The sequence below is a fragment of the Salmo trutta genome, chromosome 34, assembly GCF_901001165.1.
Source record: "Salmo trutta chromosome 34, fSalTru1.1, whole genome shotgun sequence".
NCBI lineage: Eukaryota > Metazoa > Chordata > Actinopteri > Salmoniformes > Salmonidae > Salmo > Salmo trutta.
Window position 1 is genome coordinate 31,030,742 of NC_042990.1, and position 12,020 is coordinate 31,042,761.

The 12,020-nt window shown below is 43.4% G+C and overlaps 1 protein-coding gene across 1 annotated transcript in view; it reads right to left on the reverse strand.

Moving 5' to 3' along the window:
- zgc:85777 (acyl-CoA/acyl-ACP dehydrogenase) overlaps positions 1-12,020 on the reverse strand; it is a 49,655-nt gene that overhangs the window by 27,902 nt on the left and 9,733 nt on the right. The window contains exon 2 of the mRNA XM_029732620.1: positions 7,620-7,740. Coding sequence (XP_029588480.1) covers positions 7,620-7,740 — 121 coding nt within the window. The remainder of the gene's footprint in view (positions 1-7,619; positions 7,741-12,020) is intronic.

Sequence of the window (12,020 nt, forward strand, 5' to 3'; positions counted from 1 at the left end):
GTTTGTTTCTTCGTCTATGTGAACTCGCACGGGACATTGTGCTACCAAGGTAAGTGAATTTGTCCACAGCTGACAGTTTCTGACCTTTCACAGAGATGGTTTGGTCCACGTAAGGATTACTGGGGGCAGAATGGTACTTACACTTCAGTTTTCTTTGTACTGATTGTGAGGCCGAAGTTGTCACAGGCAGATGAAAAGTTGTCGATAAAGATCTACAGGTCAGCAAGCAAGCCAACAGCTAATGCGCAGTCATCTGCAAACGAGGTTGCGGACAGTCACCTCCTCCACCTTTGTTATGTAATGTATCCTCCTCAGGCTGAAAAGCCCCCCATCAAAGCTGTAGATGAAACGGATCCCAGTGTGGTCATTTGGGAAGGCATCTTGCAGCATGGTGGAGAACATCATGCTAAACAAGGTTGGTGCTAGAACACTGCCTTGCTTCACTCCGTTTATGACTGGAAACTGCACAGAGTACTCTTGGTGATCTTGCACACTAGCCATCATGGAACTGATGCACCATTGTGATACATTTTTCTAGGCATTCAAACTTTGCCATGACCTTCCAGAGGCCGTCGCACCTTATGGTGTCAGAAGCCTTTGTCAGGTTGAAAAAAGTGAGGTACAGGTCAGAGTTTGGCGAGCTGTAAACATCATGTCAGTTGTTCCACAGTTCTGTCTGAAGCCACACTGGCTCTCGGGCAGCAGGTCTTGGTCTAGGTGTTCTTTTAGGCAGCTAGAATCCTCCTGCACTAAGATTTTTCCAGCAATTGACAGCAAGGATATACCTCTGTGATTGTAACAGGCTTGGTGATTGCCTTTCCTCTTGTAGAGGTGGTTAGCCCTTATCTGCTGAGGGACAGCTTCTTGTCTCCACAATGACTGGAAGAGGTCGGTTAGCTTCTCAACCAAACGAGGCCCTCCCACCTTGTAGGTTTCAGCTGGTATGGTGTCAGCTCCTGGAGCTTTTCCTGATGAGAGGAGACTGATACTTTTTTCGTTTCCTCCAGGGTGGGTAGGTCTGCAAGAGACAAGTTAATTTCAACTTGCGGCAGCCTGTTGATTGCTTCTTCATTTATTGAGGGCTGAGTTGAATTGTTCAGCCCATCTGGAAAGGATTTTGTCTTTCTCTCTGAGCAATGTAGTTCCATCCGCAATCAGAAAAGTTGAGGTTCATGAGGGTTGTGGGCCATAGACTGACTTGAGTGAATCGTAGTATTGTGTTGTTGCGGGCAGCATACGACTGAATCTCCTCTGCTTTCTGACTGAGCAAAGCATCCTGCATTGCTCTAAGCTTGAACTGGACTGTTTTGAGCTCTGTAGAATGCAGATTTCTGAGAGCTGTCCAATCTGCCTCAGCATCTTCAGATTTAAGGACTCTAAACGGTGATCTAGGGCTTCAACAAATTACTGCCGGATGTTCTCCTCTTTCACCGAGAGATGTTGAGTCGCTTTGATGATTTTTTGCCATGTTGACGTCTGATCCGGATGTTGAGCTCGGAGAAGAGTCGGTGATCTATCCAGCATTCTGCATTGCACATGGCCTTTTTCACCCTTGACATTATGTCTGTCTCTCCTCCTGACAATGTCAATCAAGTGCCAGTGTTTGGACCTTGCATCCATGTTGTTTTTTTGCGGTTGGAAGATTGTTTATGATGGTGACCTGCTTTTTGCCTGTAAATGGTGCTTCAGAAGGTGTAACTGGCTCCAACTTCTGCAACCTGTCCCGTGTCAGCTAGCCGGGTCTCACTTAGGGTGGCAATGTCAATTTTGTATTTGGCACGTTCTCTGCCAACAAGAGCGTGCGTCTCTCAGGTCTGTTTGGTCCTGCAGTGTCCATTAGTGTTCGGACATTCCAAGCACCAATATTAAGTGGTCACTTTTATTTTCTTTGTTCGACTGCTGAGGTGGGATCCCTTCCAGCTGCGGTTAGCAGGCCAGGGTAAAGTGAAGCAGACAATGTTTAGGACACCTCTTATAGCCCCTTCCTAATGCTGGGAAGGTGAGCAGTGTGAACCTGAATAGTACTGCTCAGACTGCTGCTGAGTTCCACTGGTGCTTCAGGTCAGTGAAAAGCGACCCAATATCCTGAGCCGCCTGTGTGCGAGTCCATGGCTACAGCTTCGTCAATCGCAGAAAGCCACAGGACTTTGGGTGATGGCTTCATGACTTGCGCTTTGAAGTGAGGGAGAGTTGTGCAGCTTTAACCTCATGCTCTCGTCCAGGGTCACCTGTATCCAGTGGCAAGACACTGTCAAGATGGCTGGAGATAATTCTGGATGCAGTGGATGGTCTGAGGAGACCTTCTGATGGCATATCCTCCACCAAGGGTTCACAGATCCAAACTCAGATATTGAGTTTCCCAGGTTAGTTAACCGCCGCCAGGGGTTCGGTGTTGGGAGCTGCTGGCAGTACTGACTCACCAGGGGGAACATGGAAAGCACCTGGTGTGCGCCTACGGTAGCAACTACTGTTCCCAGCAAAGACTGGTTGAACACCCAGCTGACCAGACAATAAAGAGCACACATAACTACTAGGCTAATAAATAAATAGTATAATTTGATTACAGAATGTTATTTCAAGTTTGGAGCACAATATCTATCACATTGTTAAAATGTTAAAATACCATAAATTGGGCATCTAGGGCTTAACTATTTATTTTATTTTTATTTATTTAACCTTTATTTTTAAGAACAAATTCTTATTTACAATGACGGCCTACCCCGGCCAAACCCGGACGACGCTGGGCCAATTGTGCGCCACCCTATGGGACTTCCAATCACGGCCAGATGTGATGCAGCCTGGATTCGAACCAGGTACTGCAGTGACGAGAGTCAAATGAACTGTGTCTAGTGTGAAAGTTGATAGAGGTAGTTTCGCGAGCCAATGCAAGTGTTAGCATAATGACTGGAAGTCTATGGGTATAGCATGCTAGCAGATACCCATAGACTTTTGCATGAACGCTAGTTAGCATTGGCTCGTGAAACTACCTCTAACTTCCTTTATACTGGACACAGTGACAAAAATTGCATCCACGAGTTCATCTGAATCTGGGGAAGTAGATAATGGGCATCATTGCTAAAATCCCGAAGTATCCCTTCAAGAAAGGCAAAGTGATCGTGTTATGCGAAAATTATATAAAAGGTTTTACCATTGCAACATTTGATGTACAGTCACATTCACCGTGGTTGTCTGACGCTTGCTGTAGAGTTCACAGCTGGTGATGCCTCACTGCGATTGTTTCAAATTATGGGGAATAACCAATGTCAACAATGTCATCCCCATCTTTCCTTTGCGGTACCTCAGACATACACTTTTATGAGTTCATTTTACTCCTAGCTCAGAGTTTGTCTGTGTAGTGTCTTAACATCATCCTAAAACCTACTCCGAGCTGGGAGTTTTTTCTTCTTCTTAAAAACAGGTTTTAACAGGATTCCTAGGACCTTTTCTGAGATGCTTTGTGGTTACGGGCCCTGATCTCTATTGTATAGTAATTCAGAAAAACACAGAAGATACTACTAACTAAATTGGAAATGATTCAATTATATTGATTAGGCAATGCATATCCAACAATTGTTTGGAGGCTTATTTCAGCAGACCATTTCACAATTTGGTATTTAGAGGACAAAAACATAGATACAACTAACGAACCACTCAGCTACAGTGTTTTGAAATCCTTTATAAACAATGACAGTGTGAATCCACAATGACATGCCAAACCACAGAAATATATCTTGCCCTCTGTATTGCAAGAAGGGAAATCGATGTTCTGGGACATGCCCACAAGGCTTGTGATTGACAGGTGGCCCTCTTGGATGTGGGTGTAACACATGGGGATGTGTGAAACCTACTCCTCAACCTGAAGTGTCGCCAGTTGCGCCACCGAATTACTAGCTTTTTGCATGGTGGCGATTGGCAAGATGCTTCAGGAGGGGGGTCATCTGTGCAAGCAAGGCAGAGGTCATGGGTTCAAACCTGGTATGGGGAAGTGGTACTCGCTAAGCAAGCAGCGTGACGTTCTTTACATGGGTATGTAAGCTAGTGTGAGAGAGAGAGATTCTAATTTCCTGTAATGTCTGTTCTGATCAAGTCTAGATAAAGTTCCAAAAAGTGTATCTTCAACTCTTGTGTATATACAATAATAACACAAGTAGGCCTTTCAGCAATATAGGCTATCAGCAATATACAGTGCATTCAGAAAGTATTCAGACCTCTTGACTTTTTCCACATTTTGTTAAGTTACAGCCTTATTTTAAAATAGATTCTACACACAATACCCCATAACGACAAAGCAAAAACAGGTTTGTAGAATTTTCTGCACAATAATAAAAACAAAAAATGAAAACTGAAGTATTCAGACCCATTACTCAGTACAAGACCCTGCTAGATAAAGTTCCCCTTTATCTCAGCTCGCTGGTCACCATAGCAGCACCCACCTGTAGCACGCGCTCCAGCAGGTATATCTCTCTGGTCACCCCCAAAGCCAATTCCTCCTTCGGCCGCCTCTCCTTCCAGTTCTCTGCTGCCAATGACTGGAACGAACTACAAAAAAACTGGAAACACTTATCTCCCTCACTAGCTTTAAGCACCAGCTGTCAGAGCAGCTCACAGATCACTGCACCTGTACATAGCCCATCTATAATTTAGCCCAAACAACTACCTCTTCCCCTACTGTATTTATTTAGCTCCTTTGCACCCCATTATTTCTATTTCTACTTTGCACTTTATTACACTGCAAAACTACCATTCCAGTGTTTTACTTGCTAGATTGTACTTACTTTGCCACCATGGCCTTTTTTGCCTTTACCTCCATTATCTCACCTCATTTGCTCACTTTGTATATAGACTTATTTTTCTACTATATTATTGACTGTATGTTTGTTTTACTCCATGTGTAACTCTGTGTTGTTGTATGTGTCAAACTGCTTGCTTTATCTTGGCCAGGTCGCAATTGTAAATGACAACTTGTTCTCAACTTGCCTACCTGGTTAAATAAAGGTGAAATAAAAAAATAAAACTTTGCTGACGCACCTTTGGCAACGATTACAGCCTCGAGTCTTCTTGGGTATGACAAGTTTCCCCCATTCTTCTCTGAAGATCCTCTCAAGCTCTGTCAGGTTGGATGGGGAGCGTCGCAGCACAGATATTTTCAGGTCTTTACAGAGATCTTAGATCGTATTCAAGCCTGGGCTCTGGCTGGGCCACTCAAGGACATTGTCTCGAAGCCACTCTTGCGTTGTCTTGGCTGTGTGCTTAGGGTTGTTGTCCTGTTGGAAGGTGTCTAAGGTCCTGAATGCTTTGGAGCAGGTTTTCATCAAGGATCTTCTCTGTACTTTGCTCTGTTCATCTTTCCCTCGATCCTGACTAGTCTCCCAGTCCCTGCCGCTGAAAATCATCCCCACAACATGATGCTGCCACCAGCATGCTTCACCGTAGGGATGGTGCCAGGTTTCATTCAGATGTCACACTTGGCATTCAGGCCAAAGAGTTCAATCTTGGTTTCATCAGACCAAAGAATCTTGTTTCTCAGGATCCTTTAGGTGCCTTTTGGTATACTCCAAGCAGCTGTCATGTGCCTTTTACTGAGGAGTGGCTTCCACCTGATTGGTGGAATGCTGTAGAGATGGTTGTCCTTCTGGAAGGTTCTCCCATCTCCACAGAGGAACTCTGGAGCTCTGTCAGAGTGACCATCAGGTTTTTGATCACCTCCCTGACCAAGGCCCTTCTCCCCCGATTGCTCAGTTTGGCCCGGCAGCCAGCTCTAGGAAGAGTCTTGGTGGTTCCAAACTTCTTCCATTTAAGAGTGATGGAGGCCACTGTGTTCTTGGGGACCTTCAATGCCGCAGACATTTTTTGGTAACCTTCCCCAGATCTTTGCCTCGACACAATCCTTTCTTGGAGCTCGACGGAGAATTCCTTCGACCTCATGGCATGGTTTTTGCTTTGACATGCACTGTCAACTGTGGGACCTTATATAGACAGGTGTGTGCCTGTCCAAATCATGTTCAACTAATTGAATTTACCACAGGTGGACTCCAAGTTGTAGAAACATCTAATGGATGATCAATGGAAACAGGATGCACCTGAGCTCAATTTCGAGTCTCATAGCAAAGGGTCTGAATAGTTATGTAAATAAGGTATTTCTGTAAAAAATATATAGAGAGATTTGCAAACATTTTTTAAAAAAGTTTTTTTTTTTTTCACTTTGTCATTATGGGGTGTGTAGATTAATTAGGAGTTTTTTTATTTAATCCATTTTAGAATAAGGCTGTAATGTAACAAAATGTGGAAAAAGGGAAGGGGTCTGAATACTTTCCGAATGCACTGTAGGCTATAAGCAATATAGGCTAATAGCAATATAGGCTAATAGCAATATGTGTCTCGTCTCAGCGGTAGTTCTCTCTGACAGTGTAGGATAAACCATAAAGAGGTCATCTAATATACCATCTGGTAATCTGATGTGTCTGGGACTTCCTTGTCCCCCTTCTCTCTAATCCAGCCTGTTAATGCTGAAGGGCTCTGTAGTTAGCACTTTGTAAAGCTGCTCGCCCCACTCTTCTCTGACCTAGCTAGATTTATGAGCCAATTTCCCCATAGGGCCCACCACGACCAACAACACCCACTGCATTGTTTTCTGTAGTAGTTCACTTCAAAATCAAAGTTTGTTATATGTTTTGACATCTAGGGGGACTAATGTCGAGATGAGTTGTATTTTCTAGTCTGGGTTGATATGCTGTATTTGGATCTAGATTGGTATGTAGTGGGACTTGGACCCATCTCGACCACTTTTGAGGTCTGAAAACATCTTGACAAAATTAGACTTAGGAATGAATCACCACTTTAAATTCTGAAACGTGTTATATATGATTCAAATATAACAATCAAAGTCGTTCTAAAAAGTATCTTTTTTCCCCCCTCAGTGATGCTGCAGGTGGTAGAGAAAAGCATCTGAAATGGAGATAGGACTGACAGCTTTTGTGGAATGTAACTCCACACATTCAGAGTGGGCAAATATCTACACTCACCACAATATGGCCGCTACTCATGTCCACATATTCAGTGGAGTGGGCCAAAGCCAGAATGACATGCTAAGCACTCCTTAACTTTTCTTATGAAAATGACAAGTAATCTTAGGCCTTTATCATCTTGAGTCTGGTATGCAACAACATTTCTCTACTTAATTTTCTCACGCTAGCACTTGAGAGGCTCTTCTGTTGAGTTTTGATGAAGATCAGTGCCTAGTTTACCACATTGGGCACTCAGGAATCTATGAGGAACTCATTAAAGCTTGCTGCTGCTGCTTTATCTTTCGAGACCCTTTGATGAGCCTACACCATTTTCTTATTTTCAAGCTGCTCCTTGTCTCACTCTGATTCAGGTGATTGTTCATGAAAACACTAGATTCATTAAACCATCTTTATCTGAAATTAGCTGCCCTCTTTAAAGGGAAGTGCTTTCAACTGACACAGTTTTATAGTGGGGAGACAGTGAAATATGTTAAGCATAATTTCCCACATATTAATCAGAATCAGGCAAAAAAAGATCTCAGAAAAAGTAATTAACCGGGTGATTTTCGAGACAATTTAATTTCACAGAGGAAGAGACACTGAAGAAGTTCATACCAACTGGCTTGTTGACACCCAGAAAGCCAGCATTTCCCAAGAGCTTGAAGACTTTGTGGGCAGGAAATATCCCCTCTGCCTCCCATTGGTCCACATAGGGGTTGATATCCTGGTCGATGATCTACAACACATGCAAAGACAGAGGGAAAGATGACAAACACATAGACGTAGGTGTGGTACAAGCTACGTGGCCTGGACGTAGGTTGTCTGTATGTGTGAGAATGTATATGTATGCCAATGGTGTGGTTGTGTGAGACTAACATTTACACTACATTTCATTCCAATCTAATGAATGTTAATATAAATAGCTTACCTTCCCCCTGACAATTTACTTGGAAATTGACTCACCATTTTGACAGAACCACATTAAGAACGGTCCATAGTTGTAAATAAATGGGAAGTTGTCAACCGTATTTTCAGCCGTCCTGTTCTGCCTCTACTTCAGTCTATGTAACCCATCACTGGCAGACTGCTAGACTAAGGTCTACATATCAATGAATACAAAAGAACACAAAACATACTGAAAGAAAATCTCATATGGATGAATACATGCTATGATAAGGGGGATGGTATTGTGCGTGCTATTTCCCACCTATCTATTACACTCACTGTCAACAAGCCTTTATTGCAGTTTCATAAGACTGCCGATAGAGATCGGCTTAGTGTATTACCATGTAGCCTAGCTCCCCAAACCTAATCCAAATTCTTGTCATTAACAGGGAATCAATTATAATATAGTTTGAGACTAACAAGCCTGTTTGCATCTAACAATGTTAGCCAAAAATAAAATCTAATTTCCCTATGGAGTCGCCATAATACTAACTGTACCAGTTACAGTATACCAGCTCCAGTACATGCACATACAGAGATGCGTGCAGGAATCTAGAAGCATGAAGATGAAGTGATTCGGATTAAGTGAAACATTAGATCCTCCATGTAAAGCTACAGTAATATATTATGGATTATGAAAATCTCTCTTAAATCCACCTGAGAGCATTCCCTTCATAGCGGGGCCACAGCCAATCTCCCCTGCGTCATGCTTGAAGACTGTTAGGGAGTGAAGGGATGAGGAGTGGAACACTCCCGTTCTGGAGATATGGGAGTGTCAAGAGACCATTGGTACCATGGGAACGTCCCAAATTCCATATGTAGTACACTACTTTTGAGCAGTGCCCAATACATTGTGTACACAAAACAATAAGAACACCTGCTCTTTCCATGACCGACTGACCAGGTGAATCTAGGTGAAAGCTATGATCCCTTATTGATGTCACTTGTTAAATCCACTTCAATCAGTATAGATGAAGGGGAGGAGACCAGTTAAAGAAGGATTTGTTCATCCTTGAGACATTTGAGACATGGATTGTGTGTGTGTGCCATTCAGAGGGTGAACGGGCAAGACAAAATATTGAAATGCCTTTGAATGGGGTATGGTATTAGGTGCCAGGCACACCAGTTTGAGTGTGTCAAGAACTGCAATGCTGCTGGGTTATTCCACGCTCAACAGTTTCATGTGTGTATCAAGTATTTATGCTGCAGTAGTTTATGTGTCGGGGGGCTAGGGTCAGTCTGTTACATCTGGAGTATTCTCTTGTCTTATCCGGTGTCCTGTGTGAATGTAAATATGCTCTCTCTAATTCTCTCTTCTCTCTTTCTTTCTTTCTCTCGGAGGACCTGAGCCCTAGGACCATGCCTCAGGACTACCTGGCATGATGACTCCTTGCTGTCCCCAGTCCACCTGGCCATGCTGCTGCTCCAGTTTTAACTGTTCTGCCTGCGGCTACGGAACCCTGACCTGTTTCACCGGACGTGCTTGTTGCACCCTCGACAATTACTATGATTATTATTATTTGACCATGCTGGTCATTTACGAACATTTTAACATCTTGACCATGTTCTGTTATAATATCCACCCGGCACAGCCAGAAGAGGACTGGCCACCCCTCATAGCCTGGTTCCTCTCTAGGTTTCTTCCTAGGTTTTTGGCCTTTCTCAGGAGTTTTTCCTAGGGAGTTTTTCCCAGCCACCGTGCTTCTTTCACATGCATTGCTTGCTGTTTGGGGTTTTAGGCTGGGTTTCTGTACAGCACTTTGAGATTTCAGCTGATGTATGAAGGGCTATATAAATAAATTTGATTTGATTTGATTTGATATCAAGAATGGTCCACCACCCAAAGGATATCCAGCCAACTTGACACAACTGTGGGAAGCATTGGAGTCAACATGGGTCAGCATCCCTGTGGAACACTTTCGACACCTTGTAGAGTCCATGCCCCAACGAACTGAGGCTGTTCTGAGGAAAGCTGTTCCTAGTGTGTGGTACACTCAGTGTATAGGGAACAGGGTGTAATTTGGGACGCAGCCCTTGACCCTTATGATTTGTGCCTCCAATAGGTCTTCAGCTGGAAAACTACTTAAAAAGACACTATCAAGATCCCACATTTTCTCTGCGAACTCAACCACTTCTTAGGGGGGAGATGATGCCTACATGTTTATATGCTAACCTCATTCGCAAAGATAAACAGCATGATGAGATGGTGTTCTTTTTTGAAGGTGCATAGAGTACAGTAGACGAGCCTAAACGTACAACTACTATCAGCTTTTAAGTGTTTAACATAGCCTATATGCATTTAATCTACGATGCATAATTGATTTCAACAAGCCACCTGAAATTGTTTCGCTAAGTCTACATCCTCAGAAAAATGGACCTGTTTTTGGGCGGAAATGTTCAAAACAGTTAATACTGCCTATGTAAAATAGTTCGATTTTAGGCAACGACGTGTGCTTCCTCCCAATTCCATTTCGGTAGTTAATGTAGAGACCCTTGACAAACCTGTCCATAATTCTGCATTCAAGCGTTGCTGTGGAGCACGACAACTCTCCAATGGCAGGTAGAGAGAAAATTAAAACCACCATAATTATGCAGTTAAGTGAGGAAAATGACTCATTTAGTGTAACGCAGCTTCCTTCAGTGCATAAGCCACAGTCAGGGGCCACGAGTCACTGTTCATTATGGAATTTGTTCTAAAATCTAAAATTCAGTCTTATTAAATATGACTGAGTTCACAACCAGAGTAAAGCACAAGTTCTGGCTTTCCATGGGGGTTGGAAGGCATTTCAAGACAAATGAACAATTGCCAAGTGGAAAATGCCTCCTCAAAATGCCTGTTTTCATATTCTGAAAGATTGTGCAAGGAGGGATAGCAACATACACAGAACTGGCTCCTCTACCAGCCAAGAATAACAAACAGACCTATAACCTACGAGTACAGGACAGGTAGGCCTACTGTATAACCTACGAGTACAGGACAGGTAGGCCTACTGTATAACCTACGAGTACAGGACAGGTAGGCCTACTGTATAACCTAAGAGTACAGGACAGGTAGGCCTACTGTATAACCTACGAGTACAGGACAGGTAGACCTACTGTATAACCTACGAGTACAGGACAGGTAGACCTACTGTATAACCTACGAGTACAGGACAGGTAGGCCTACTGTATAACCTACGAGTACAGGACAGGTAGGCCTACTGTATAACCTACGAGTACAGGACAGGTAGCCCTACTGTATAACCTACGATTACAGGACAGGTAGGCCTACTGTATAACCTACGAGTACAGGACAGGTAGGCCTACTGTATAACCTACGAGTACAGGACAGGTAGGCCTACTGTATAACCTACGAGTACAGGACAGGTAGGCCTACTGTATAACCTACGAGTACAGGACAGGTAGGCCTACTGTATAACCTACGAGTACAGGACAGGTAGGCCTACTGTATAACCTACGAGTACAGGACAGGTAGGCCTACTGTATAACCTACGATTACAGGACAGGTAGGCCTACTTTATAACCTACGAGTACAGGACAGGTAGACCTATAACCTACGAGTTTCTTTCTGGGATTGTCCAGAACAATAACACTATATACACTACACTCACTCCAGAGGAAGGCATGAGTAATAAACCTGTGAGAAATAAAGCACAGTATAATCAAAATGACCAACAGACAGATATGAGCAGAGTACGGGTCCCACTCTTCCTCTGCAATAAATGCACAATTTGACAAAGTTCAAATCCTGAGGAAGGGAACAGGGAGGATCTGCTAGGTCTTAGAAAGGAAAATGTCCATGTCTACTGGGACTATAAATCATACAGAAAGGTTATTGTTGACTGGTAAAGTTGCATACCAGAACAATTTCACAACGCAGAGCTGTGAATTATAAATTGGGTTCAAGAGCACTGTCAAGAACACTACTTTCCCCTGACATGGCTGTGTTTCACAGCTAGCTGGGCACGGTGCAATAACATTCCAGTAACATCACTGAAACATGTTTTCAGGGCAGTCATCAGCATGATGGAGGAGATTTGAGGTGGGTGGAGGAAGTAGGCAGAATTGATT